The sequence below is a fragment of the Aquarana catesbeiana genome, linkage group LG09 (genome assembly GCF_042186555.1).
Source record: "Aquarana catesbeiana isolate 2022-GZ linkage group LG09, ASM4218655v1, whole genome shotgun sequence".
In the NCBI taxonomy this organism is placed as follows: domain Eukaryota; kingdom Metazoa; phylum Chordata; class Amphibia; order Anura; family Ranidae; genus Aquarana; species Aquarana catesbeiana.
Genome location: NC_133332.1, coordinates 15,398,490 through 15,426,111, shown reverse-complemented (window position 1 = coordinate 15,426,111; position 27,622 = coordinate 15,398,490). Strand labels below are relative to the sequence as shown.

The window sequence follows — 27,622 nt, the reverse complement described above, 5'->3', positions numbered from 1 at the left end:
TATCTATATAGATCTATCTATCTATCTATCTATCTATCTATCTATCTATCTATCTATCTATCTATCTATCTATCTATCTATCTATCTATCTATCTATCTATATGTATCTATAGATAGATATATCTATAGATGTATAGATATATATATCTATATATCTATAGATATATATATATACTGTATTTATTGGCGTATAACAGGCACCTTTTAAAAAAGATAGAAGAAAATATTTACAAAAATGTGAGGGGTGTACTCACTTTTGTGAGATACTGTACATATATATATATATATATACACACACACACACACACTCACCAGCCCCTTTATTAGGTACACCCAGGGCTGCTGTTAGAAACCACGGGTCCTCATACAGACAACCTGACATGGGGCCCCATACAGCCAATCAGTTATGAATGAACACAGTGAGCGATTAGTACCATTCACTCACTGTATTCATTCAGGAAAGGAAAGGGCTGGTAAATATGACTTATTTAGCAGACCCTTCCCCCCACTCTCCATCTTGAAGGATTGTTGCGGGATCGAAATTGTGCGAGTTTAGCTGAACTTGCACGATTTTATTACCGCATGTCAGTCTGATAATTTCAGAGACATCTGTGTGATTTCCTGCACAGAAGTCTATTAAAATCGCACCTGAAATTGCCAAAAGTAGTACAGAAACTACTTTTGGGAATTGGTGCAGCGTCGCACCGATTCCGACGGTTCCATTGCGGGCAATAGCCGCCAATTCGGCATGCGATTTGACATGTCAAATCACATGCCAAATCGCATCAATGTGAACCAGGGCTGAACGTGGCATGGTTGTTGGTGCCAGACGGGATGGTCTGAGTATTTCCAAAACTGCTGATCTACTGGGATTTTCACACAACCTTCTCTCGGGTTTACAGATAATGGTGAAAAAAAGAGAAAATATCCAGTGAGCGGCAGTTGTGTAGAGGAAAATGCCTTGTTGATGTCAGAGATCAGAGAAGAATGGGCAGACTGGTTCCAGATGATAGAAAGGCAACAGTAACTCAAATAACCACTTGTTACAACCAATGTATGCAGAATACCATCTCTGAGCACACAACACATCGAACCTTGAAGCAGATGGGCAATAGCAGCAGAAGTCCACACCGGGTGCCACTCCTGTAAGCTAAGAACACGAAACTGAGGATACAACTCTCACAGGCTCACCAAAATTGGACAATAGAAGATTGGAAAAACGTTGCCTGGTCTGACGAATCTCAATTTCAGCTGCGACATTCAGATGGTGGGGTCAGAATTTGGCGCATGGATCTATCCTGCTTTGTATCACCGGTTTAGGCTGGTGGTGGGGGTGTAATGGTGGTGGTGGGGGGTGATATTTTCTTGGCACACTTTGGACCCCTTAGTACCAACTGAGCATGGTTTAAACACCACGGCCTACCTGAGTATTGTTGGTGACCATGTCCATCCCTTTATGACTACAGTGTCCTCATCTTCTGATGGCTCCTTCCAGCAGGATAATGCACCATGTCACAAAGCTCCAATCATCTCACCACTGGACAATGAGGTCCCTGTCCTCCAATGTCCTCCACACTCACCACATCTCATCCAATAGAGCTCCCTTGGGAATGTGGTGGAACTGCGTGATGCTATCATGTCACTATGGAGCAAAATCTCTGAGGAACGTTTCCAACCCCTTGTTGTATCTATGCCACCAAGAATGAAGACAAAAGGGGGTGCAACCCGCTACTAGCAAGGGGGACCTAATAAAGTGGCCGGAGAGTGTATATTATATTTATAAAAACAATGTACCAGTAGTTTGTCAGAGCCATGAGATCCAGAAACATAAAGCCATGGTTGAACACAACTGGCGTCTTCAGACATACAGACAAATAGACTTATGGCCTATGCGCGGTTTGCAGATATCTTAAAGCGAGGCTCCAGTCCCCTAAGCAGTTTTTGGATAAAACCACCCCCGTTATTCTTAGTACTTGTGGATATTGTGAGAATTTTCCTCATAGTTTTTACTTATAAATCAGTAATCTCTTACTTGATCTCGGGGCCATTGAGGATGTGGGCATCTGAAGCCCGCTCCTGTGCATTTCCGGGATTCGGTGCAGCTGGATACCCAGCATGCACCTCCCGATCTCGCTCCTGCGCAGTAATCACTCCGCGCACTACACTTTGCTGATTACAGGTTGCCATGTCAATCAGCGGACATTCCCGCCCCGTTGCTCTGCCAACTTGTCAGTCAACAGAGAACCCGTGCATAATTCCTCCCAATTGCATCATTTTCCTGTCTCCAAATATTGTGAGATTCCACCATTAGGCTACCCGAAGACTCCTGGGATAGATGACCTCAATATCCCAGGAGTCCAAGGGAATCACCTGATGATGTAATCGCCTAGGCGGCCAGGACAGGAAGTGCAGACAAATGGCATTAAAATAAGGTAAAGTATTTATAAAATAATAATTAAAAAAAAAAAATCGATAATATCCATTTACCACTGTACTTTGGATGGGCATCATAATCAGAGGAAGCTTAAAAAACGGGTGAAATTCTGCGTTAAAGTCATTTTTACAGTTGGCGAGGTATTAATCAGGATGGAATGTGTTATCCTGGTGGGGGGGCATAGTCTTCTTCAGAGAGGGGGGGAGAGGTGAAAAGTAGTTAAAGCGGTTGTAATACCCTTACATAAAGGCAGTGATGTGACTTTCCTCGGGTGATACACAGGGATGAAAGAAATCCTTCTACATAAGTTGTATCCGTTTATCTGCAGTCTTCTCTCCTCTACGTCCATTCAATGTCTAGAATTTATACAGCTTGTCTGAGATTTCAGAAAGCAGGGGGCGGGAAGCTGAAGTCACACTCTGCAGAGCTCAGTGAGAGCAGGTTGGAGGGAAGGGACGCACCCCCTTCTCACAGCACAACAGAACAAAGCTGAGGTTGTCAATCACAGGCTGTGTGCTGGAGTATCCTCCCCTGTCACCTTTTCACCTCTTGGTGTCAGGAATACTTGTCAGAAGTGACACATGCTGATAGCAGAAGAAGGAAGGAGCAGACAGAAATGACAGTGCTCTGGATGGAGACAAGTACACACTATAGAGGGATATGCTTTGTTCATATTTCATGTCAAAGCTTTACACCTACTTTAAGCCTCTTGGTAGGAACTAAAGGCAAGGGTATAAGAGAAAAAGATTGCAGTAGTGTAGAAAAAAGATAGGAAAGAAAGAAGAAGATAGGAAACTATAGAAAAGTAGGGACCAAGGTCAGTAGCATGGATTGAAAGTGGGGGGGGGGGGAGTGAAGGGAGGTGGAAAGGGACATCTAGGCCACCTAAAGAAGAGCTTTAGAATACAGGAAAGAAGAACTTGCTATAAGCATTGAGGTGTGGGCAAACTGTAACCAAGGGGACTATACTGCAAGGATTTTCTTGTGGGTGTGTAAAAGGACGCTAGTAAATTTTTCATCATTGAAAAACACATCAATGCGTCAATTATCTTCTGTGGAGCAAGTAAATTGCTTTCCCCAGGCTTTGGCTATGGTTTATTTCGACCACCAATAAGACACAAGTCATTAATTTGAAATTTGTTTTGTTGAATGAGGGTTTAAGGTGAAGAAATGCGAACCAAGGGTCTCTTGGAAAAGAGCCCTCAAGGCAACATAGCACACCCCATAGGAGGAAGTGTGGTGGGCAAGATCTTCACGTAGGTCTTCCGGAGTATAAAACGACCTGGGAAGAAAACGACTAAGCATCTGTCAAACTACGGCCATCCAGCTGTTGCGGAACGACACGTCTCATGAGGCATTGTAAAATTTTGACATTCACAGACAAGAGGGGAATTGTAGTTCCTGAACAACTGGAGGGCCATAGTTTGGAGATCCCCGGTCTAGAAGGTGCCTTGAAGATGGACCTTATTCTGGACCTGGGCGGCTGCCTCTGGGAGTGACCAACAGGATACTTAGCAGATGAAAAGCTCTAGAGTGGGTACTGAGGAGGACCCAGTCCAAAAGTTTCATATCACTCAATGTTTATTGGTTAAGAGTATCAAGAAGCACCAACCCTGGGTATAGCATATCTGGTCTTAGATCCCTCAAAAAAGGGAACATTTCGATGTAAAAATTAAAACTAAAAAGTCAAGATTCAAAGCGTCAGAAAAAAAAAAGAGAAAAAATTTAATTCTTCTTTAAATTCTGCCTAATTTTGGAGAACGGCTTATTAAGAGTAGAGGAGGAGGAGGGGGGAGGAGAAATATATGCGGCCAATAAGTCAAAACTGCTTTAACGGGAACATCGTTAGCGAGTCTTTTATCACGTATTTTGTAAGGTTAGGGAATCGTTTAAAATGCTAATTAAATCCAACAGCCTGTGAAAAAAATTGTCTCTTGATAAAATGCAAAATGCAAAAAAAAAAAAAAATCTTAAAAGTTGATAATGGTGCAGAAGTAACTCCCGACTCACTTAGCAGGAAAATGGATGGAGTGGCGGCGGCAGGTGACTTTGTCTGGCTGACCTGCCTTGGTCCGCTGCCTCTCTCTATCTGGTGATTCATTCTCTAGAACTCCAACAGTATTTGTTCTGACATTTTAATTAAAACATGGCTACTACCTGGCCGCAATGATGAAAAGGCTCCAAGTGTCGGGGGGTGAAGAGAGGACCTTATTGATTAGATGGTTGCTGTGAAGGATTTTGAAGGGCCTTTCCAGAAGGAGATCAACAGCGGGCCATCCACAGGTGAATGACAGGGCCTCTTTGTAAAAGGTCAGGGTTGATATTCAACGAAAAGCTTCTTCGCCTTAGAATTCTGATCTGAGCGAAATCTAATATTCTAATATGAGAACATACTCACTAACCACTTATGGGATCCTATGGTGGGGTCTTCTCTCCAGCACATGGCCACCAGTCATTCCTGGGTTTCTTCTAGAGTGCTGGCATCGCAACAAAACAGCTCTCCTGACCGGCATCGCAACAAAACAGCTCTCCTGACCGGCATCGCAACAAAACAGCTCTCCTGACCGGCATCGCAACAAAACAGCTCTCCTGACCGGAATCACAACAAAACAGCTCTCCTGACCGGCACAACTTTAAATTGGGAAACAACTTATGGTTTGATGTTCGGGCAACACGTCACTATGCCGAACTACCTGCTGTCCTCCATGCTTGCCTACAGTCTCCTAAGCTTCTTCAGCTGCCGGTGTTCACTGTACTTCCCATCTTGTGCCACAGTGACTCCGCTATACCCCAAATGCATCTGGTGTTACCTATGCCCCCCCACCCCCCATGTCTTGACTGCACCCCACAGCATTAGAGCATCCTCTATCACCTGTGCGCCTCACAGCATCCAGTTCGCAGCTGCACAGACTGGGAAATGCCCCACTGCCTACGATTGGTGGTGTGCAGTGTCGGCTGCCTGGCGAGATTGCTCAGGTGGGTTGGGACTACAATCCTGAACATGCCTGAGCCCATCAATAATCTATGTGTCGCCTGTGCACCACATGATTTCAGTGTGTCCCACAACAATAGAGCATCCTGTGACCTGTGCACCCCATGACTACAGTGTCCCCCGCAGCATCCGAGCATCCTGTGTCACCTGTAGCTCTCATATCTTCAGTGCACCTTACAGCAATCCTGTGTTACCTGTGAACCCCAGGACTCCAGTGGGCCCTACAGCATCTGAACCTCCTGTGTCACCTGTGCCTCCCATGACTTCACAGCATTTGAGCATCCCGCGTCACCTGTGTCCCCCATAGTATCCGAACAACCCATGTCATCTGTGCCCCTTATGACTCCAGTGCCCCCCACAGCATTCAAGCTTCCTGTGTCATCTGTGCCCCAAATGACTCCAGTGCACCCCACAGGCATTAGAACATCCAGTGTCACCTGTGCACTACATGATTCCAGTGTGTCCCACAACAACAGAGCATCCTGTGACCTGTGTCGCAGCAGCATCCGAGCATCCTGTCTCACCTGTGCCTCCCATGACTTCACAGCATTTGAGCATTCTGTGTTACCTGTGCCCCCCATAGCAACAGTGCCCCCAACCCCCCCAAAGCATCTGAGCAACCTGTGTCACCTGTGCCCCCTATGACTTCATTGCACCTCTCAGCATCCAAGCTTCCTTTGCCCCCCATGACTCCAGTGCACCCCATAGCATCCAAGCTTACTGTGTCCCATGTGCCCCCATGACTCCATTACACCCCACAGCATCCAAGCTTACTGTGCCCCCCCATAGCTACAGTGCCAACCCACAGCATCTGAGCATGCTATGTCACCTGTGTCTCCTATGAACCCAGTGGGCCCCACAGTATCTGAGCATCCTGTGTCACCTGTGCCCCCCCCTAAACATCCTGCATCACCTGTGCTCCCTATAGCTACAGTGCCCCTCCCATAGCATCTAACCATCCTGTGTCACCTGGACCCCTTATGACTCCAGGGCATCTCACAGCATTCTTTATCACCCGTGATCTGGTGTCACATGTCCTTCCCGTGACTCCAGTGTCCCTGTGCCCTCTGTGACTCCAGTGCACCTCACAGCATTGGAGTATCCTGTGTCACCTGTGCTCCCCATGATTCCAATGCACCCCACAACATCCATGATTCCTGTGTCAGCTGTGCCCTCAATGACTACAGTGCATTTCAACATCTGAGCATCTTGTGCCACCCGTGCCCCCCACAGCATGCAAGCATCTGCTGCCACCTGTGCCCTCCATCAGGGCCGTAGATAAGGGGGTACCCACCAGTCTTCCTGTATGGGGCCCGAGCCAGCAGGGGGCCCAGGTAGCAGGGTGAATCGGATGTGGGCAGGGAGGGTGATCGGCAGGGTGGAGGGGGCGATTACTGGAACCAGTCGCCTTTATGACTCTCTCTGCAGCAGCTGAAAGCTGGCTTCTTCTCCTTTCCCTCCTGCTGGCTTTCAGCTGCTGCAGAGAGAGCCATGCAAAAGATTGTTTCAACATTGTCCAAGCTCAGGAACTGCCTTCTCTACATCCCATAATGCAACACTCACCACTACAAAATAGGCTGATTAGGTGCCTGTAATGCGAAACCGCACCTCGGCTGACAGGTGACCTCTGCGTGGCGTGTGTGTCCTGTGTTTTGGGACCTTTACCTAGACATACAGAGGAGGAATTCTAAAGAGACAGCAGCATGTCTTCTGTCATAACAATAGCCTGTACCCTATGAGCTAATGACAGGTTCTCTTTAAAAAGATTCTGTTCCTTTAACTTTGACCAAAAAGCTGCCCATAAAAGAACTGCAGCCTCCAGCAGAATCTTCACCGACATCTTTATCCAGAAGCAGGCTGGACACACAAAACTGACACCACCTAGAAATGTTGGGTATGAAGATTCTGCTAAAGGCTGGGACTCAGCAAGAAAGTCAAAAGCCAAGAAACGGGCGGCAGGACAGGTGGGTATTAAAGGGGAATCCCGGGTTAATTTAAACATGTTCCTAAATAGTTTTTTCTATCTCTCTTTGTATTCTAAGCAATCCTGCCGTGTCATTTTTATTTTTTGTGGAGGACCGACAATGTTGCTAAGTTTTTGAAGCACCTGTTCACAGAAGCAATCAATCAATCAGATTCCAATCTCTCCACCATGGCCAAGACCAACGAGCTGACCAAGGATGTCAGGGACAAGATTGTAGACCTACACAAGGCTGGAATGGGCTACAAGGCCATCGCCAAGCAGCTTGGCGAGAGGGTGACAACCAGTGGCAGCCCGTCCATACAAGGGTGCCGCCCCCCTAATGCATGCGCCCGGCCCCTATACTACATGAAGGGCGACAGATGCATGGATTCCAATGGGGTTTTTTTTTTTTTTTTAAGCACATGATTAGAGCCCGAGGCTCGAATTGGCTTCAAAAAAGGGTAGGTTTGGGGCGCGGAGCACTGCTCCAGTTGTGTAACAATAGCAAATTAATATTCACTATTGTCTTCCTGATTCTCCTCCCAGCTAATCAGGAAGCAGGTCCTGAGACCCGATTGGCCAGGGAGTCTTAGGACTCGCCGCTTTCCCGTCCGTTTCCCGCCGGTGGGGGGGTGCTCAAATTTTTTTTGGGGGGGAGGAGCGGCAAACCAATGCCAACAACCCCCCCTCCCCCCCAAAAAAAATTTGAGCACCAGCCGCCACTGGTGACAACAGTTGGTGCGATTATTCGCGAATGGAAGAAACACAAAATAACTGTCAATCTCCCTCGGTCTGGAGCTCCATACAAGATCTCGCCTCGTGGAGTTTCAATGATCATGAGAACGGAGAGGAATCAGCCCAGAACTACACGGGAGAATCTTGTCAATGATCTCAAGGCAGCTGGGACCATAGTCACCAAGAAAACAATTGGTAACACACTACGCCGTGAAGGACTGAAATCCTGAAGCGCCCACAAGGTCCCCCTGCTGAAGAAAGCCCATGTACAGGTCTGTCTGAAGTTTTCTAATGAACATCTGAATGATTCAGAGGAGAACTGGGTGAAAGTGTTGTGGTCAGATGAGACCAAAATCGAGCTCTTTGGCATCAACTCAACTTGCCGTGTTTGGAGGAGGAGGAATGCTGCCTGTGACCACAAGAACACCATCCCCACCATCAAACATGGAGGTGGAAACATTATGCTTTGGGGATGTTTTTCTGCTAAGGGGACAGGACAACATCACCACATCAAAGGGACGATGGACGGGGCCATGTACCATCAAATCTTGGTTGAGAACCTCCTACCCTCAGCCAGGGCATTGGAAATGGGTCGTGGATGGGTCTTCCAGCATGACAATGACCCAAAACACATGGCCAAGGCAACAAAGGAGTGGCTCAAGAAGAAGGACATTAAAGGTCCTAAAGTGGCCTAACCAGCCTCCAGACCTTAATATGTGGAGGGAGCTGAAGGTTCGAGTTACCAAACATCAACCTGGAAACCTTCATGACTTGGAGAGGATCTGCAAAGAGGACAAAATCCCTCCTGAGATGTGCAAACCTGGTGGCCAACTACAAGAAACGTCTGACCTCTGTGATTGCCAACAAGGGTTTTGCCACCAAGTACTAAGTCATGTTTTGCGAAGGGATCAAATATTTATTTCACTCATTTAAATGCAAATCAATTTATAACTTTTTTTAAACGTGTGTTTCTGGATATTTTTGTTGTTATTCTGTCTCTCACTGTTTAAATAAACCGACCATTAAAATTATAGACTGATCATTTGTCAGCGGGCAAATGTACAAAATCAGCAGGGGGATCAAATACTGTATCTTTTACAAATGAAAAACTATAACTGGTAGCCTTCTCAGAAGTTTTGAGTCACACGACAATACTTGTTGACAAACGAATGATACATAGGTGTTAGATGTGTCAGAATGCCTGATTTCCCTTTTTTCTTTTTTTCTTATATCTGTATTTACTCAGTCTCATTAATCTTAATTTTACTGACAGATTTTGATGTGATTTCCCTTGGACCTTGCCGCCCCTCCTGGTTTTGCTGCTTTAGATCCTGCAGTACTTGTAAAGCTGTGTACATGCAGTCAGCAATCCTTTACATCGTCTCTTTTCCTGTCATACTTATATACCGAATTTGTGTTGATTTATTGTATTCTTAATAAGACTGGAAGATGTTCTGAGACGGATTTGTTGTATATGAGAAGCTTCTCCATAAATAGGAATTTAAAAAAGCAAAGCCTGTGTGATGACGTCACCCATAGGCTTACTATGGGGCATCCGCTATCAGCTGTCCCTTCTCTACACAGAAGCCGACACTGGGACCAGTGGTGGCTGGTGGGTTTTTAATTGGGGGGGGCAGCAAACAACCAAACCCCCCCCCAGCCTCTGTCTGCCAGTCGATCCACTGGCACCTACCCCATCTAGACGTCTGAGGAGCGGTGGGGATCGGGCATCCTAGGAGCAGCGTCGGGGATCGGGCGGGAATCGGGCATCCGAGGAGCAGCAGCAGGGATCGGGCATCCGAGGAGCAGCGGCGGGGATCGGGCGTTCGAGGAGCAGCGGCGGGGATCGGGCGTTCGAGGAGCAGCGGCGGGGATCGGGCGTTCGAGGAGCAGCGGCGGGGATCGGGCGTTCGAGGAGCAGCGGCGGGGATCGGGCGTCCGAGGAGCAGCGGCAGGGATCGGGCGGGAATCGGGCATCCGAGGAGCAGCAGCAGGGATCGGGCATCCGAGGAGCAGCAGCGGGGATCGGGCGTTCGAGGAGCAGCAGCAGGGATCGGGCGTCCGAGGAGCAGCAGCAGGGATCGGGCGTCCGAGGAGCAGCAGCAGGGATCGGGCGTCCGAGGAGCAGCAGCAGGGATCGGGCGTCCGAGGAGCAGCGGCAGGGATCGGGCATTCGAGGAGCAGCGGCCGGGATCGGGCGTTTGAGGAGCAGCGGCCGGGATCGGGCATCCGAGGAGCAGCGGCAGGGATCGGGCATCCATGCATGGGCTCTTCTCCTCTTCACTTCCACTGTCTCCTCCTAGGCATCCAATAGGAGCACCTATCCTTTCAGTCAATCGGGTGACGAGTAGCTGACTCGCTACCTCTATTGGCTGGGAGGAGGATCAGTGTTGCAACAGCGAATATTCATTCGCTGTTGTAACACACCTGGGTGGGATCAGAGCGCACTCTCTGCAACCCAATCCCACTCTATTCTGAAGCCTATTAGAGCCTCTGGCTCTAATCAGGTGCTTCAAAAATAAAAACCCTGGACGCTCTAATTCATGCGACTGGTGACCTGAAAAGGGGCCGAACGCATGAAAAGGGGGCGGCCGCGGCAGCAATAGACAGATTCATGCTATGCATGAATCTATTCATTGCATATAGGGGGGTGGCGAGGAGAGGGGGGCCGGCGCCGGGCGCCTCCAATGGTCGGGACACCACTGTCTGGGACCCAATCTTGTGACCAAACCGGAGCAACATCAGAATAGGTAAGTATAGGTTTCTTTTATAGGGTAGATAGAATAGGCTTACAATGGGGGTGGGAGTAGATGTAAGCTTAGTTAAGTTTTGACTTGACTTCCACATTAATTCAAACCTAACCAAATACACCCAATGCCACCTCAATGTCTTACCTTCTTCCCCGTCTATTACAAATAACTTCCGTATCACCGGCTCCAGGTCTTCTCTGGCTGTGGCCTTCATCGAGGAACATGAGAGGTGGACCAGATCTGCAATCACAGGATCAGATTCACATCAGAGAAAAAAAAAACGGAAGAAAATGATCAATAAAATAACTCAAAGAGTGGTGATGGTGTACAAAGAGCAAAAGAGGAGCAACCAATCAGAATGCAGCTCAGTGGAGTGACGTTCATGAAACAGGGTGGAGTCAGGGTGGGACTGCAATTGTCCCTGCTTGCACCACTCCACTGCACATAAATAGGTAACATCAACCTTTTTTTTGGTAAATATAAAAATAACAAAACCACCAGAAAGATAAGATTGTATGAACACCACTTACAGTACGTGTCATACCCCAACACATAGAACAATTAAAGTGATACTAAACACACACACACTGTTTAATTCACATTGTCCCCCTTCTATTTCTGTATGTGGATGATGGCGCTGTAATTATTTTAACCACTTCAGCCCCGGAAGGATTTGCCCCCCTTAATGACCAGGCCATTTTTTGTGATTCGGCACTGCATCGCTTTAACTGACAATTGCGCGGTCGTGCGACATTGTACCCAAACAAAATTTGACGTCCTTTTTCCCCACAAATAGAGCTTTCTTTTGCTGGTATTCGATCACCTCTGCTGTTTTTATTTTTTGTGCTATAAACAAAAAATGACAATTAACAAAAAAAAAAAAAAAAAAACAATATTTTTTAGTTTTTGCTATAATAAATATCCCCAAAATTAAAAAAAAAAAAAATAATTTATTCATCAGTTTAGGCCGATATGTATTCTTCTACATATTTTTGGTAAAAAAAGAAAAAAAAAAATCACAATAAGCGTATATTGATTGGTTTGTGCAAAAGTTATAGAGTTTACAAAATAGGGGATAGATTTATGGTATTTTTATTATTTATTTTTTTACTATTAATGGCGGGGATCTGAGATTTTTATCGGGACTGCGGCATTGCGGCGGTCAGATCGGACACTTTTGACACATTTTTTAGACCACTGACAATTATACAGCTATAAAAAAGTGCACTGATTACTGTATAAATGCCACTGGTAGGGAAGGGGTTAACACTAGGGGGCGATCAAGGGGTTAAATGTGTTGAACATTTCCATACAGGGAACACCAACATTTTTCTCATTGGGTAACAGAGCGAACGATTTTAGTTTAACCCCTTGCCACCCAGTTCTGACACTTCTCTCCTACATGTAAAAAAAAAAAATCGGATTTTTTTTGCTAGAAAATTACACAGAAGCCCCAAAAAATATGTTATTTTTTTTTTTAGCAGACACCCCAGAGAATAAGATGGCAGTCGTTGCAACTTTTTGTCTCGCACGGTCTTTGCGCAGCAATTTTTCAAATGCGTTTTTTTTAAAACCGTTTCATGCATTAAAAAAAACAAACAAAAAAAAAAAAACCGTAAAGTTAGCCCAATTTTTTTTTGTATAATGTGAAAGATGATATTACGCCGAGTGAATAGATACCTAACATGTCACACTTCAAAACTGCGCACACTTGTGGAACGGCGCCAAACTTAAAAATTCCTATATTGGCGACGCTTTCAAATTTTTTTTTTTACAGGTTACATGTTTAGAGTTACAGAGGAGGTCTTGGTATAGAATTATTGCTCTCACTTTAATGTTTGCGGCGATACCTCACATGTGTGGTTTGAATGCCGTGTACATATGTGGGCGCGACTTACGTATGCGTTCGCTTCTGCGAGCGAGCAAGCGAGGACAGGGGCGATGTTATTTATTTTTTTTATTGTTAATTTTACTTACATTTTTCTATTTTGACAATATGTGAGCGCTACTTACGTATGTGTTCTCTTCTGCGAGCGAGCACGCGAGGACAGGGGCGATGTTCATTTTTTTTTTTCATTGTTAATTTTTCTATTTTAACATTTTACATATGTGGGCGCGACTTACGTATGCGTTCGCTTCTGCGACAAGAGGGGCGATTTAAAATTTTTTATTTTTTTTTTTATTGTTAATTTTACTTTCATTTTTCTATTTTGACACTTTCTTTTTACATTTTTTTTTTTTTGATCACTTTTATTTCTATTGCAAAGTATTTAAACATCCCTTGTAATAGGAATAGTGCTTGACAGGTCCTCTTTACAGTGAGATATGAGGTCAATAAGTCCCCACATCTCACCTCTAGGCTGGGAAGCCTGAAATACAAAAAAAAAAAAAAAAAAAAAAGGAAGAAGATCTCAGCTTCCCAGCCGAGGAGGCGGTATTTTCTCAAATGCAGAGGCCGGGTGTGATGTCATAACACATGAATATAGAGACTCTGGGGACCATCTGGCCCGCCGGAAATCTCTATGGTCAGCATCCGGCGGCCGGTCGTTTCCTTCTCCGGTTCGCCGATGGCAGGGGCGAGCCCGGAGAAGCACCGGAGGGGGGGGGGGGATGCCCCCTCTCACCGCCAATAAGAACGATCAAGCAGCCGCTATGATCGTTCTTATGGTGAAGGGGATCGGCGGCTCTAAAATACGATATCTGAATGATGCCTGTAGCCGCACCCATCATTCAGATATCACCGCTCAAAGTCTGCGACGTCATACGATGTTACGCGGACGGCAAACGGTCAATGTGTAGCGTTTTCGTACAAGAAAAATCAGAAAAGAAAGACTGCGCATGATCAGAAACAAACAACAACAAAAAACTTTTATCATACAAGAACATTTCAAACATTATTTCCTTCCTCCGTTCCGACTTGCTGTGAAAAGAGGAAATGATTGTTTGCCTGATTTTCCTTTAGTGTGTGCCCCCCCTGTTTCACACGGGCTTCAGCTTGTATAAGAGCAGTGTGAATGGGAAGCTTTGAGAAAGGATTTGCGGAGCTTTCAGCAAGCTTTCTTGAAGCTTTTAAAATTACCATTCAGCTCCAGTTTGTAAATACTGAGCACAGATCCCAATGGGAGTGCTGATTGCCACTTTAAACAAGCTGCTAACAGGCTTCTGCACTCCTTGAAGCTTGCTGAAAGCCTACTGAAGCCTAATAAGCAATTTGTTTAAAGTGGCAAACAACATAACCAGTAAGATCCGTGTTCCATGAGGGAAGGGGGGTGTACCATACAGGGCTGGGGAGTTGAACTGGTTAAAGCACATCCCCTTTATAGTTACACTGTATTGCCAAAAGTATTGGGACACCTGCCTTTACACACACATGAACTTTAATGACATCCCAGTCTTAGTCCGTAGGGTTCAATATTGAGTTGGCTCCGCCCTTCGCAGCTATAACAGCTTCAACTCTTCTGGGAAGGCTGTCCACAAGGTTTAGGAGGGTGTCTATGGGAATGTTTGACCATTCTTCCAGAAGAGCATTTGTGAGGTCAGGCACTGATGTTGGACGAGAAGGCCCGGCTCACAGTCTCCGCTCTAATTCATCCCAAAGGTGTTCTATCGGGTTGAGGTCAAGACTCTGTGCAGGACAGTCAAGTTCCTCCACCCCAAACTCACTCATCCATGTCTTTATGGACCTTGGTGCACTGGTCCACATCATTTGGTGGAGGGGGGGGGGATTATGGTGTGGGGGCTATTTTTCAGGGGTTGGTCTTGGCCCCTTAGTTCCAGTGAAGGGAACTCTTAAGACGTCAGCATACCAAGACATTTTGGACAATTTCCTGCTCCCAAATTTGTGGGAACAGTTTGGGGACGGCCCCTTCCTGTTCCAACATGACTGCCCACCAGTGCACAAAGCAAGGTCCATAAAGACATGGATGAGCGAGTTTGGGGAGGAGGAACTTGACTGGCCTGCACAGAGTCTTGACCTCAACCCGATAGAACATCTTTGGGATACATTAGAGCGGAGACTGTGAGCCAGGCCTTCTCGTCCAACATCAGTGCCTGACCTCACAAATGCTCTTCTGGAAGAATGATCAAACATCCCCATAGACACACTCCTAAACCTTGTGGACGGCCTTCCTAGAAGAGTTGAAGCTGTTATAGCTGCAAAGGGTGGACCAACTCAATATTGAACCCTACGGACCAAGACTGGGATGCCATTAAAGTTCATATGTGTGTAAAGGCAGGCGTCCCAATACTTTTGGTGATAAAGTGTAAAATAACCTTCCCAGCATCCCCACGCAACCCCCCCTTCCCCCAATGAAGCCATCAGTAAACAGTGAGTGGTGGTCTGTGTTTCCGAGCTTGCAGAAAGTGGTGGAATCACCTGGGCCAATCAAGTAGTAGCTGGCTGCTAGGCCTGAGCAATGGATCATGGGAGGAGATCACATGGTCCTCCATACAGCCCAGATAGAAGAAGAAGGAGAGGTGGGCGGCCATGTGGAGGTATATTTGGATGAGGGATGGGTAACTTCAGAAAAGGATCAACGATGGCAGCCTCCAAACTCCTCCCAGGACAGGTCTCCTTTAACCACCCATAGTCTTTAGTTTCTGTTCACATTTAGCCAACAGAAGCTGCAGAACTACAAGTCTCAGCATTCTGATTAGACTCCAAGAGCCGCGCAACCTTTTCCACTTCTATAAAGACGCCGATAATATCAGACGAGACGGGACGCATCAAAAACAAGGAACAAAAGCCGTAAACAATTTTAATCTTATCGGGTGCCACTTTCCCCCCGTATAATCCTTAGTATGTTTCCTCATTAGGAGACGTAAAAAGCAACAATGAGGAAAAAGAGGAAATACAAAGCGGCAGCCCGCCCCAACACAAATAATTAATAGAAGAGACGAGTCAACAAATATAAACATCGTCTCACTTCTACAAAGGGACCGTCGGAACGGCCAATGGCAATCAAAGGACGTGGCGTGTCTCTAAAGACGTCGCTGTACAACTTCCATAAACTTTTAATGAACTGGATTTTTCCTTTATCACGGAAGATCAAAGCCCTAACAAGGTACAATCTCCTTTTCATGTTTAATAATAATTAGTCTCTTCTGGTTTGGTGCCGTAATACGAGCGCTCTTAAAAAACACACTGAGCCCTGTGTATTCCGAATGCTGACAATTATCCCGTCCAGTGACACACGGCGAGGGGCAGAGCCGCGTCCCACCAGATGAGACGCTTTATTGGAGTCCAAAAATGGGGAAATATATACTTGTTTTTGTGGAAAAAAAATAAATAAATAAAAATTCTGCCTCCTAGCTCCAGTGTAGAAAATGGACTATCGAATTTCCAAATTTATATTTGCTGCGGCCTGCATGCTGCGCAATCTTTATCTTCCTAATTAGATTTCATATTTTACTATATTTAATTTACCAACTTGAGTGGTGCCACGTGAGTGTGGTCATCATTTCTTTTTCTTTTTTAAATGTAATTTTAGATTTTTCAATTTTTATTACATTTTTAATATTATTTTTTGGATATACTTATGATTATGAGATTGATGTATGTATGCTGTGAGGAGCTGGTCTCTCCATGTCTTTTTATATATCTCTCTCTCTCTCTCTCTCTCTCTCTCTCTCTCTCTCTCTCTCTCTCTCTCTCTCTCTCTCTCTCTCTCTATATATATATATATATATATATATATATATATATATATATATATATATATATATATATATATATATATATATATATATGTATAATCATATAGATATATGTATAATCTATCTAATCTAATCTATATCTCTATCTATCTATCTATCTATCTATCTATCCATCTATCTAGAGAGAGAGAGATAGATAGAGATATAGATTTCATATAGATAGATACAGTAGATAGATAGATAGATAGATAGATAGATAGATAGATAGATAGATAGATAGATAGATAGACATTATCTATCTATCTATCTATCTACATACATACATACATACATATACATATATATACACACACACAGTATCTCACAAAAGTAAGTACACCCCTCACATTTTTGTAAATATTTTCTTCCATCTTTTCATGTGACAACACTGAAGAAATGACACTTGTCTACAATGTAAAGTAGTGAGTGTACAGCTTGTATAACAGTGTAAATTTTCTGTCCCCTCAAAATAACTCAACACACAGCCATTAATGTCTAAACCGCTGGCAACAAAAGTGAGTACACCCCTAAGTGAAAATGTCCAAATTGGGCCCAAAGTGTCAATATTTTGTGTGGCCACCATTATTTTCCAGCACTGCCTTAACCCTCTTGGGCATGGAGGTCACCAGAGCTTCACAGGTTGTCACTGGAGTCCTCTTCCACTCCTCCATGATGACATCACAGAGCTGGTGGATGTTAGAGACCTTGCGCTCCTCCACTTTCTGTTTGAGGATGCCCCACAGATGCTCAATAGGGTTTAGGTCTGGAGACATGCTTGGCCAGTCCATCACCTTTACCCTCAGCTTCTTTAGCAAAGCAGTGGTCATCCTGGAAGTGTGTTTTATGTTGGAATACTGCCCTGTGGCCCAGTCTCTGAAGGGAGGGGATCATGCTCTGCTTCAGTATGCAACATTTCATGTTGGCATTCATGGTTCCCTCAATGATCTGTAGCTCCCCATTGCCGGCAGCACTCATGCAGCCCCAGACTATGACACTCCCACCACCATGCTTGACTGTAGACAAGACACACTTGTCTTTGTCCTCCTCCCCTGGTTGCCCCCACACACGCTTGTCACCATCTGAACCAAATAAGTTTATCTTGGTCTCATCAGACCACAGGACATGGTTCCAGTAATCCATGTCCTTAGTTTGCTTGTCTTCAGCAAACTGTTTGCGGGCTTTCTTGTGCATCATCTTTAGAAGAGGCTTCCTTCTGGGACGACAACCATGCAGACCAATTTGATGCAGTGTGCGGCGTATGGTCTGAGCACTGACAGGCTGACCCCCCCACCCCTTCAACCTCTGCAGCAATGCTGGCAGCACTCATACGTCTATTTCCCAAAGACGACCTCTGGATATGACGCTGAGCACGTGACCTCAACTTCTTTGGTCGACCATGGTGAGGCCTGTTCTGAGTGGAACCTGTCCTGTTAAACTGCTGTATGGTCTTGTCCACCATGCTGCAGCTCAGTTTCAGGGTCTTGGCAATCTTCTTATAGCCTAGACCAGTGATGGGGAACCTTGGCACTCCAGATGTTTTGGAACTACATTTCCCATGATGCTCATGCACTCAGCAGTGTAGTTGAGCATCATGGGAAATGTAGTTCCAAAACATCTGGGGTGCCAAGGTTTGCCATCACTGGCCTAGACCATCTTTATGTAGAACAACTATTCTTTTTTTCAGATCCTCAAGGAATTCTTTTCCATGAGGTGCCATGTTGAACTTCCAGTGACCAGTATGAGAGAGTGAGAGCGATAACACCAAATTTAACACACCTACTCCCCATTCACACCTGAGACCTTGTAACACTAACGAGTCACATGACATCGGGCATGGAAAATGGCTAATTGGGTCCCAATTTGGACATTTTCACTTAGGGGTGTACTCACTTTTGTTGCCAGCGGTTTAGACATTAATGGCTGTGTGTTGAGTTATTTTGAGGGGACAGCAAATTTACACTGTTATACAAGCTGTACACTCACTACTTTACATTGTAGCAAAGTGTCATTTCTTCAGTGTTGTCACATGAAAAGATAGAAGAAAATATTTACAAAAATGTGAGGGTGTACTCTTTTTTGGAAGATACTGTATATAACTGTGTGTATATATATATATATATATATATATATATATATATATATATATATATATATATATATATATATATATATAATTTATGTTGATCATTTTTGTTTTTTTATATTGTTATATTTGCAGTTATGTGCAGTCAGCCCAATTACTTGTTTATCCTAAGTCCGATATAAATAACCGTGTGGTGTAAATTCCCCGTCTGTCTAATCCTTTTGTAGGAAGTACTGTTGTGACTGCTGTGTCCCCACCTGAATTATCTCTTCGACAAAACTACAACATGACCCCTGGGCCACTTCTGGGACTACGGCAATATGGCAGCCCCGCTGCTTCCGGCAGAGCCGTCTCCAACAACTTCCTGGACTAAATACATCCGGCGTCACAAATAAGCGGCTGATTGCACAAAGCTGTGAGGAAACTATTTATATGTATGCACGCCAGTACATGGCCCCTTGATAACGTCCTATTGGACGAAACACGACAGGTCGGTGAATATGGTACCGACGTCGCACCGCTGCTCGATTCCGGATCGACAGCGGCTTTTAGATGTGAGTTCATATATTCACTGTCCATTTTTGATGTATACATGCCCTTAAAACATTAAAGTACTACTCTATTGGATTCTTTTTCTGGCTCCTGGCGAGCCTAATTTATCCAGAGTTGGAGGCTTTAAAGAAGAAGTCCTGGGAGTCCCTATGCTTCAATGGTCCCTGTTTGAGCTGTTATAGGAACATATGCTGCTGTAATGGCAGCTACTCGTTTTGGTGAGTGTGCATTCTGTACATTGGTGGTGGGAGATCACTGAAGAACCTCTGAGAAGAATCGTGTTACCAGCATTGGTGTCATTATTTTGCACTTATTATCACGGTGGACACTAATACTATCAAGACTCCAGTTTTGCTATCTGCAGTCTTTTATATAATGTATTTATGTGTTTTTGTTACATATGTTTATGAGGCGCTGCACTTTTATTTTGCATATTTACACTGAAGCATTCTTACAATTTACCAATAATAATTATTCATTTATAACAATAACTATATTTATTCTTTACCAGACCACCAAATAAGTAAGATTATACAAATACCAATGGGTTCAACCATTAAAGATGGAACCAAACTAATAAAAGCATCACAACCCTCGGAAGGGATAAAGCAACACAATGAAGGAACACAACAAGGGGAAGTGATGTTTCTACTTCAGCTGCTGTCGTTAGTGTGACGTTTGTTAAATTTCTTCTTTGATCTTATAGGTCCATTGCAGAGCAGGAATGTCAACTTAGGGGCCCCCAGGCAATAGAAGATCATGAGGTCCCCTGTGTCCACGCCCACACTCAAGCCCCACCTACATGTTGCACTACATACAATACATGCGTTTGTCATAGAACAGGGTGGGAGAGAGGGGTGGGAGAGAGGGGGGGGGGGATGAGAGAGAGGGGTGCAGGGGAGAGAGAGAGAAGGGGGAAAGAGCGAGAGAAGGGGGAAGAGAGAGGGTGGGGCGAAAGAGAGAGAGAGAGAGAGAGAGTGAGAGAGAAGGCGAGAGAGAGAGAGGGAGGGCGAGAGAGATGAGGATGAGAGAGGGGGGTGAGAAAGGGGTTGGGGGTGAGAGAGGTGAGGGAGGGTGAGAGAGGGGTGTGGGTGTGTGAGAGAGGGAGGGGTGGGAGGTGAGAGAGATGGGGAGGTGACAGAGGGAGGTAAGAGAGAGGGGGTGAGGGAGAGAGGGAGAGAGGGGTGGGAGAGAGGGGGGAGAGAGAGAGTGGGAGGTGAGAGATGGGGGGGTGAGAGAGAGAGGGGGTGAGGGAGAGAAGGGAATGAGGGAGAATGGGGTAAGAGAGAGCGAGTGGTGAGAGGGAGAGGAGTGAGAGAGGAGGGGTTGGAGAGAGAAGGTAGGAGAGAGAGAGAGAGACACCGACCCCCTAGCCCTGTCCCCATTCCCTCCTGTGCCCCATTAATTCAGACCCTGTCTGCAGGTAGGTGTCTGTGAGGCCTGACACCTTCAATGCCAGCAGTAGGATGTTCACGATTGCCCCCAGCAGGCAGGGCCCGTTCTCATTCTGGTGACGATGGGTGTATTGTGCTCCTTCCAGTGAATCCATTTGGTGTGATAGCAGAACTGTCCCGAGTAGTAGTCACTGGCTGCCTGTGTCAGCCCCGGTCAGCCTATCCTTCGGGCCGCCCTCGTGGCTCACCTGCCCCTCGGCCTCCGTTTCTGAGGCCGCCCACTCGTCATGCGGAGATGGTACCCGGAGCCGGGTGCTGTCAACCTTCCCACACCCTGATGATCCGAGGCTTTCACTGCCCGGCTCCCCTGACCTGCCGCCTATTGGCCCAGGGCCCTCTGGCAGAGCCCGAATGAGAAGTCCGCCCCTGGTCCATTGGGTCACCTGACAAGGTGCAGAACTTTCCAAAAGAATTGAAAAAGTCACATGACAGGTAAGTAGCGAATTAAATTAAATTTAAACTTCCCATTTGAGTCGCTCCTAAGTCACATAGGTAGGGGTCACTATTGTGTTCCCCCCACCTTTCATTCTAAGCGTCTGTCAGAAACCATGAAATCAGACAGAGACAAAAGTACAGTTAAATCACACTTGTTTAATAATAAAAGTAAAAAGAAGAAACGTAGTTAAAACATAGCCAAAGTTCAGTAACCGGAACAGATAGTCAGCCAAGCCAGATGTCAGGGATTAACGTAGTGAAACAGCAAGCAGGATCTGGAGCCAGATGGGATGTCAGCAAAGCAAGTTTTTAACAGGATCGCAGGAGATCATCTCTGTAATGTTGACCAAGGCGAAGGCAGAGATCCTCTGGACTGGACGGCTTAAGTAGGCAGGACTGACGAGCAGGATATCATCAACAGCTGAGTAACTGTGGAGAGAGATGGGAGCTGGCAATTAGCCGACAGCTGAGCGGCCAGATCAGAGAAGGAAGGGCTGAGCCCAGCCCTGACAGCATCTATCTCTTCTTTAGATAATGCTATGGGATTTGCTGTCATGCTAATCCAGGGGCTTCAGTGCTTTCAAGCACCAACCTCACTTTCCTTTTCCCGATCTCTCGGCTTGTTCCGGGGTCAGGGCCCCAGAAAGTAATGAAGCCAGAGACAGCCAGGCGAATCAACATTTTCAGGTCAGCAAAGGAAAGAATAATTCCAGCACAGGCTCCCTTTAACATTACGGACACCCGGAAATGAAATGTCTTGTTGCCATTTCTCAGCCCGGCTGCAGCTTATTCACACGATCGTCTTTTAATCAAAGCCCCCCCTGAGTGGATTGAGGAGCGCGTCGTTAGAAGTGAAACATTAAGCCAGACTAATTGATTTAAAATAGGTTTTATAGATTTTTGCTCCAGTCAGTTATAAAATCATCACGGCCGCTGCCATTTAATTTCAATATAGGCTTTCCGTTATATCGCTGACAGAGCCAAGGAAAGCTCATCACTCTCCATCCTGATTAGGTGTGATTTACTTAGGTGGAGCCGTCTTAGTTACACGGCATTTGTCTTCAGGTCATTTCTCTGGGGAGGAAGAACGATGAGCGGCCCCCGCCGTCACTCCATCATCCAGAATTTTTTAGGGCAACTGAAGGAGTTCCGTTCCAGTCAGCTGGCAATGGCGATTATGTGACTGTCATCTCCCGGCGGTGATCAAAAGCAAGATGTATTTGTATATTTATCTTAAGCAATTGTTTGAAGGGGAGATCGCTCACGCTCATCTCATTTGCTGCTAATGAAGTCAAAATACAAGCAAGGGGGGATTTATAGGCTGGGGATTGCGCCGGGGAAATGAACGCGGGATATTGTCTTGGATGGATTCTTTGTGAAAACACGGACGGGGGGTGGGGGGTGGAAAGGAGACTTCTATGACTGAAGCCATAACCAGGAAAGGGAGAAGATGGATTTTAATGCTATTACTGAGGCCAAAAATGTGCAAGTTAGTTCACAACATCCTGACAGTAGGAGAGCCGGGCGTACCGGACTGGACTGCTGCAACCACTGGGAGTACACAGTGCCTTCAAAAAGTATTCATACCCCTTGAAATGTTCCACATTTTGTCATGTTACAACCAAAAACGTAAAATGTATTTTATTAGGATTTTATGTGATAGAGCAGTGATGGTGAACCTTGGCACCCCCAGATGTTTTGGAACTACATTTCCCATGATGCTCCACTACACTGCAGAGTACATGAGCATCATGGGGAAATGTAGATCCAAAACATCTGGGGTGCCAAGGTTCTCCATCACTGTGATAGACCAACCACAAAGTGGCACATAATTGTGAAGTGGAAGGAAAATGATAAATGATTTTCAAATTTTTTTACAAATAAATATGTGAAAAGTGTGGGGGGCATTTGTATGGTGCCCCCCGGAGTCAATACTTTGTCTTTCGCTCCAATTACAGCTGCAAGTCTTTTTGGGGATGTCTCTACCAGCTTTGCACATCTAGAGAGGGACATTTTTGCCCATTCTTCTTCTTTGCAAAATATCTCAAGCTCTGTCAGATTGGATGGAGAGCGTCTGTGAACAGCAATTTTCAAGTCTTGCCACAGATTCTCAATTGGATTTAGATCTGGACTTTGACTGGACCATTCTAACACATGAATATGCTTTGATCTAAACCATTCCATTGTAGCTCTGGCTGTATGTTTAGGGTCGTTGTCCTGGTGGAAGGTGAACCTCTGCCCCAGTCTCAAGTCTTTTGCAGACTCTAACACAGTGGTTCTCAACTCCTGTCCTCAGGACCCACTAACAGGCCAGATTTTAAGTATTACCTTGGGGGAGATGCAGACTAGAATACTGCAATTACTGAGCAGCAAATGATATCACCTGTGATGTATTTCAGTTTTCTTGCAAACCTGGCCTGTTAGTGGGTCCTGAGGACAGGAGTTGAGAACCACTGATCTAACAGGTTTTCTTCTAAGATTGTCCTGTATTTGTCTCCATCCATCTTCCCATCAACTCTGACCAGCTTCCCTGTCCCTGCTGAAGAAAATGTATCTCCACAACATGATGCTGCCACCACCATATTTCACGTTGGGGATGGTGTGTTCAGGGTGATGTGCAGTGTTAGTTTTGCTTTTAGGCCAAAAAGTTCGATTTTGGTCCCATCTGACCAAAGCACCTTCTTCCACATGTTTGCTGTGGGCCTCTTGGCTGCTTCTCTGATTAATGCTCTCCTTGCCCGGTCTGTCAAGTTCCTCAACCCCAAACTCGCTCATCCATGTCTTCATGGACCTTGCTTACCTAATGTGTGAATCTCTGCAGCTCCACCAGAGTTACCATGGACCTCTTGGCTGTTTCTCTGATGAATGTTCTCCTTGCCCGGCCGGTCAGTTTAGGTGGACGGCCATGTCTTGGTAGGTTGGCAGTTGTGCCATACTCTTTCCATTTTCGGATGATGGATTGAACAGAGCTCCGTGAGATGTTCAAAGCTTGGGAGATTTTTTTTATAACCTAACCCTGCTTTATACTTCTCCACAACTTTATCCCTGACCTGTCTGGTGTGTTCCTTGGCTTGTTTCTTCATGAAGACCCCTTTAACACTGAGGCGCTTTACAGGCGCTATAGCACAAAAAATAGTGCCTCTTCTGTCACTTCAATGTGAAAGCCCGAGGGCTTTTACACTGGAGTGGTGCGCTGGCAGGACGTCAAAAAATGTCCTGGAGTATTGACTCCGGGGGGCGATATACAAATGCCCCCCCCACACTTTTCACATATTTATTTGTAAAAAATGTTAAACATTTATCATTTTCCTTCCACTTCACAATTATGTGCCACTTTGTGTTGGTCTATCACATAAAATCCCAATAAAATACATTTACGTTTTTGGTTGTAACATGAGAAAAATGTGGAAAATTTCAAGGGGTATGAATACTTTTTCAAGGCACTGCACACAAGCTGAAACCATTTACTTCTGAATGAAACATTTTTAATTGTACTTCTGCATCCTTAGAGACTCACTGAGATTTAGAGTTACTCTTACTGAGTTTTGCCCGAGTTTAAGAATATTTAACTATAACTATTAGAAAATATTTAACTATTGTAACTATATGATCCGTGCGATAAATAAAACTCCCCCCTCATTCTTTTCATACGTGTAACAGCAGCTTTTACCCCTCCATGCCATTGTCTGCCATTTTTCTTAAACCGCTGCAGGTTGCCGTCATCCTTTGTACGGAGTGCTTTGGACTTCTAATAAAAGTCGGTGTATTAGGACTCTGTGAAGGCGCAATAATAAAAAAGGCAGAAAAGTAGGAATCAGGGAGCAATAATTACACACTTTGGGGAAAGCGCTCGTTTGGATCCGACTCGCAAATATCGATTAGGAAGAAAATAAAATGCTTGTTTACAACCGCAGCTTGTCAAATGGAAGAAGAGCGGGTTATAGGAGAGGAGAAAGGCTCCGCCATAAACTGGCTGAGATAAAGCTATATTATTAGAGATAATGGAGTCTATACAGCCGGGAAGAGAGTCCACAGCGCGTGCCGAGCCATCTACCTTATACAGGAAGGCTGAACAAATACACACCAAGAGAAAGGATCACATAATACCCCCCCTATGTATTATAGATTCAGTCCATTCAAAGCTGACATTTCAGTGTTTGCTGAATGCTGGAGTATTAAACCCCCTGATAAGCATTTATCTTTCCAGAACTCTATAGGTGAGATCTCTGCATTGAGTTCTCAACTCTGAACACCCTCTGTGCCCATTATAAGGAGTTCCCACCATCCCTGTGCTGAGTTCCTGGGTCTGTACACCTCCAGTGCCCAATATGAGGGGTTCCCATCATCCCTGTGCTGAGTTCCCGGGTCTGTACACCCGCTGTGCCCATTATGAGGGGTGCCCACCATCCCTGTGCTGAGTTCCTGGGTCTGTACACCCGCTGTGCCCATTATGAGGGGTTCCCACCATCCCTGTGCTGAGTTCCCAGGTCTGTACACCTGCTGTGCCCATTATGAGGGGTTCCACCATCCCTGTGCTGAGTTCCTGGGTCTGTACACCCGCTGTGCCCATTATGAGGGGTTCCCACCATCCCTGTGCTGAGTTCCCGGGTCTGTACACCTTCTGTGCCCATTATGAGGGGTTCCCACCATCCCTGTGCTGAGTTCCCGGGTCTGTACACCCGCTGTGCCCATTATGAGGGGTTCCCTCCATCCCTGTGCTGAGTTCCAAGGTCTGTACACCTGCTGTGCTCATTATGAGGGGTTCCCACCATCCCTGTGCTGAGTTCAGGCTTCTCTACACCAGCTGTGCCCATTATGAGGGGTTTCCACCATCCCTGTGCTGAGTTCCCGGGTCTGTACACCCACTGTGCCCATTATGAGGAGTTCCCACCATCCCTGTGCTGAGTTCCTGGGTCTGTACACCCGCTGTGCCCATTATCAGGGGTTCTCACCATCCCTGTGCTGAGTTCCAAGGTCTGTACACCTGCTGTGCCCATTATGAGGGGTTCCCACCATCCCTGTGCTGAGTTCCTGGGTCTGTACACCTTCTGTGCCCATTATGAGGGGTTCCCACCATCCCTGTGCTGAGTTCCCGGGTCTGTACACCCGCTGTGCCCATTATGAGGGGTTCCCTCCATCCCTGTGCTGAGTTCCTGGGTCTGTACACCCACTGTGCCCATTATGAGGAGTTCCCACCATCCCTGTGCTGAGTTCCAAGGTCTGTACACCTGCTGTGCCCATTATGAGGGGTTCCACCATCCCTGTGCTGAGTTCCCGGGTCTGTACACCAGCTGTGCCCATTATGAGGGGTTCCCACCATCCCTGTGCTGAGTTCAGGCTTCTCTACACCAGCTGTGCCCATTATGAGGGGTTTCCACCATCCCTGTGCTGAGTTCCTGGGTCTGTACACCCGCTGTGCCCATTATCAGGGGTTCTCACCATGCCTGGATTGGGTTCCTGGGTCTACACACCTGCTGAGCCCTTTGGATGTCTTTGAGAATTTAAAGTGGTCCGATCATAACATAAATATAGTTACTTGAATTTTGAGGTTTTTTTGTACATTTCCTTCAGATTTGTGCAGAAACCCAACTCTTGCCCTTTGCCTTGGTGCAGACTGCTCTCTCTTCAGGCCAAGTTATTGGTCTTGTATCCACACTGCAGAATAGGGGGACATCACCAAATCTCACTCCACATCTGGTGAGACCAGCAGTCAGAAAGAGCAGTGCCTTAGACCAGGGGTGGGCAACCTCGGCCCTCCAGCTGTTTCGAAACTACGAGTCCCATGAGACACTGCAAGACCCTGACAATCACTGGCATGACTCCTAGAGGCAGAGGCATGATGGGATTTGTAGTTTCACCACAGCTGGAGGGCCGAGGTTGCCAACTCCTAACTTAGATGATCTCACACAGCAGATATCCGGCTACAAAGCTTCAGAGCTACAAGCACAAAGGTGTACATTGGAGGACGACAAAAAATTGATTCTTCAGGGTATTTGTTAGGCACAATTACCGTTACTCAGCATGTTCCCTACAACATAGCAAATCTTCACTTTTTATGTTCACGTCCACTTTCCAAATAAAGTTTTTTGAGCGTTCACCTTTAGCCATTCCGTAGTCTATCTAAAACTGTCGATGGATGTATTTCAACTTTACTCGCCAATAAATCTGGCTTCGTTTGGTGGATATCACATTCTATGTTCCAGAGATTGATTTTTTTTTTTTTGTCTTAGTTCTGATACGTATACATATACCATTATCTCTTATCTGGACAAAACAGTGTCTTTTCTTTTTTATAAATATATGTTATTGTTATTATAATTATGTGTTTTTATTTTAGATAGTGAGACCTTTTCCTTTCCTTGCAATCAATGAATCCCGAATGTGTCCTGAAGAAGCTTAACAGCGAAACGCGTTGACGCACTAGGGCTCACATCATATATTATGTATCCCTACATATATGATTTTTAATCTCTTTTCATTGTCCCCTTTCATACCATATATGTATATTTACATCTATGTTTCAATAAATA

The 27,622-nt window shown here is 45.6% G+C and overlaps 1 protein-coding gene across 3 annotated transcripts in view; it reads right to left on the bottom strand.

Annotated features, from left to right (window-relative positions):
* Window positions 1-27,622, bottom strand: part of CHM (CHM Rab escort protein) — a 184,090-nt gene that overhangs the window by 16,479 nt on the left and 139,989 nt on the right. For all 3 annotated transcript variants that reach the window (XM_073598122.1, XM_073598124.1, XM_073598125.1), the window contains exon 13: window positions 11,019-11,114. In XM_073598122.1, the coding sequence (XP_073454223.1) occupies window positions 11,019-11,114 (96 nt within the window). The remainder of the gene's footprint in view (window positions 1-11,018; window positions 11,115-27,622) is intronic.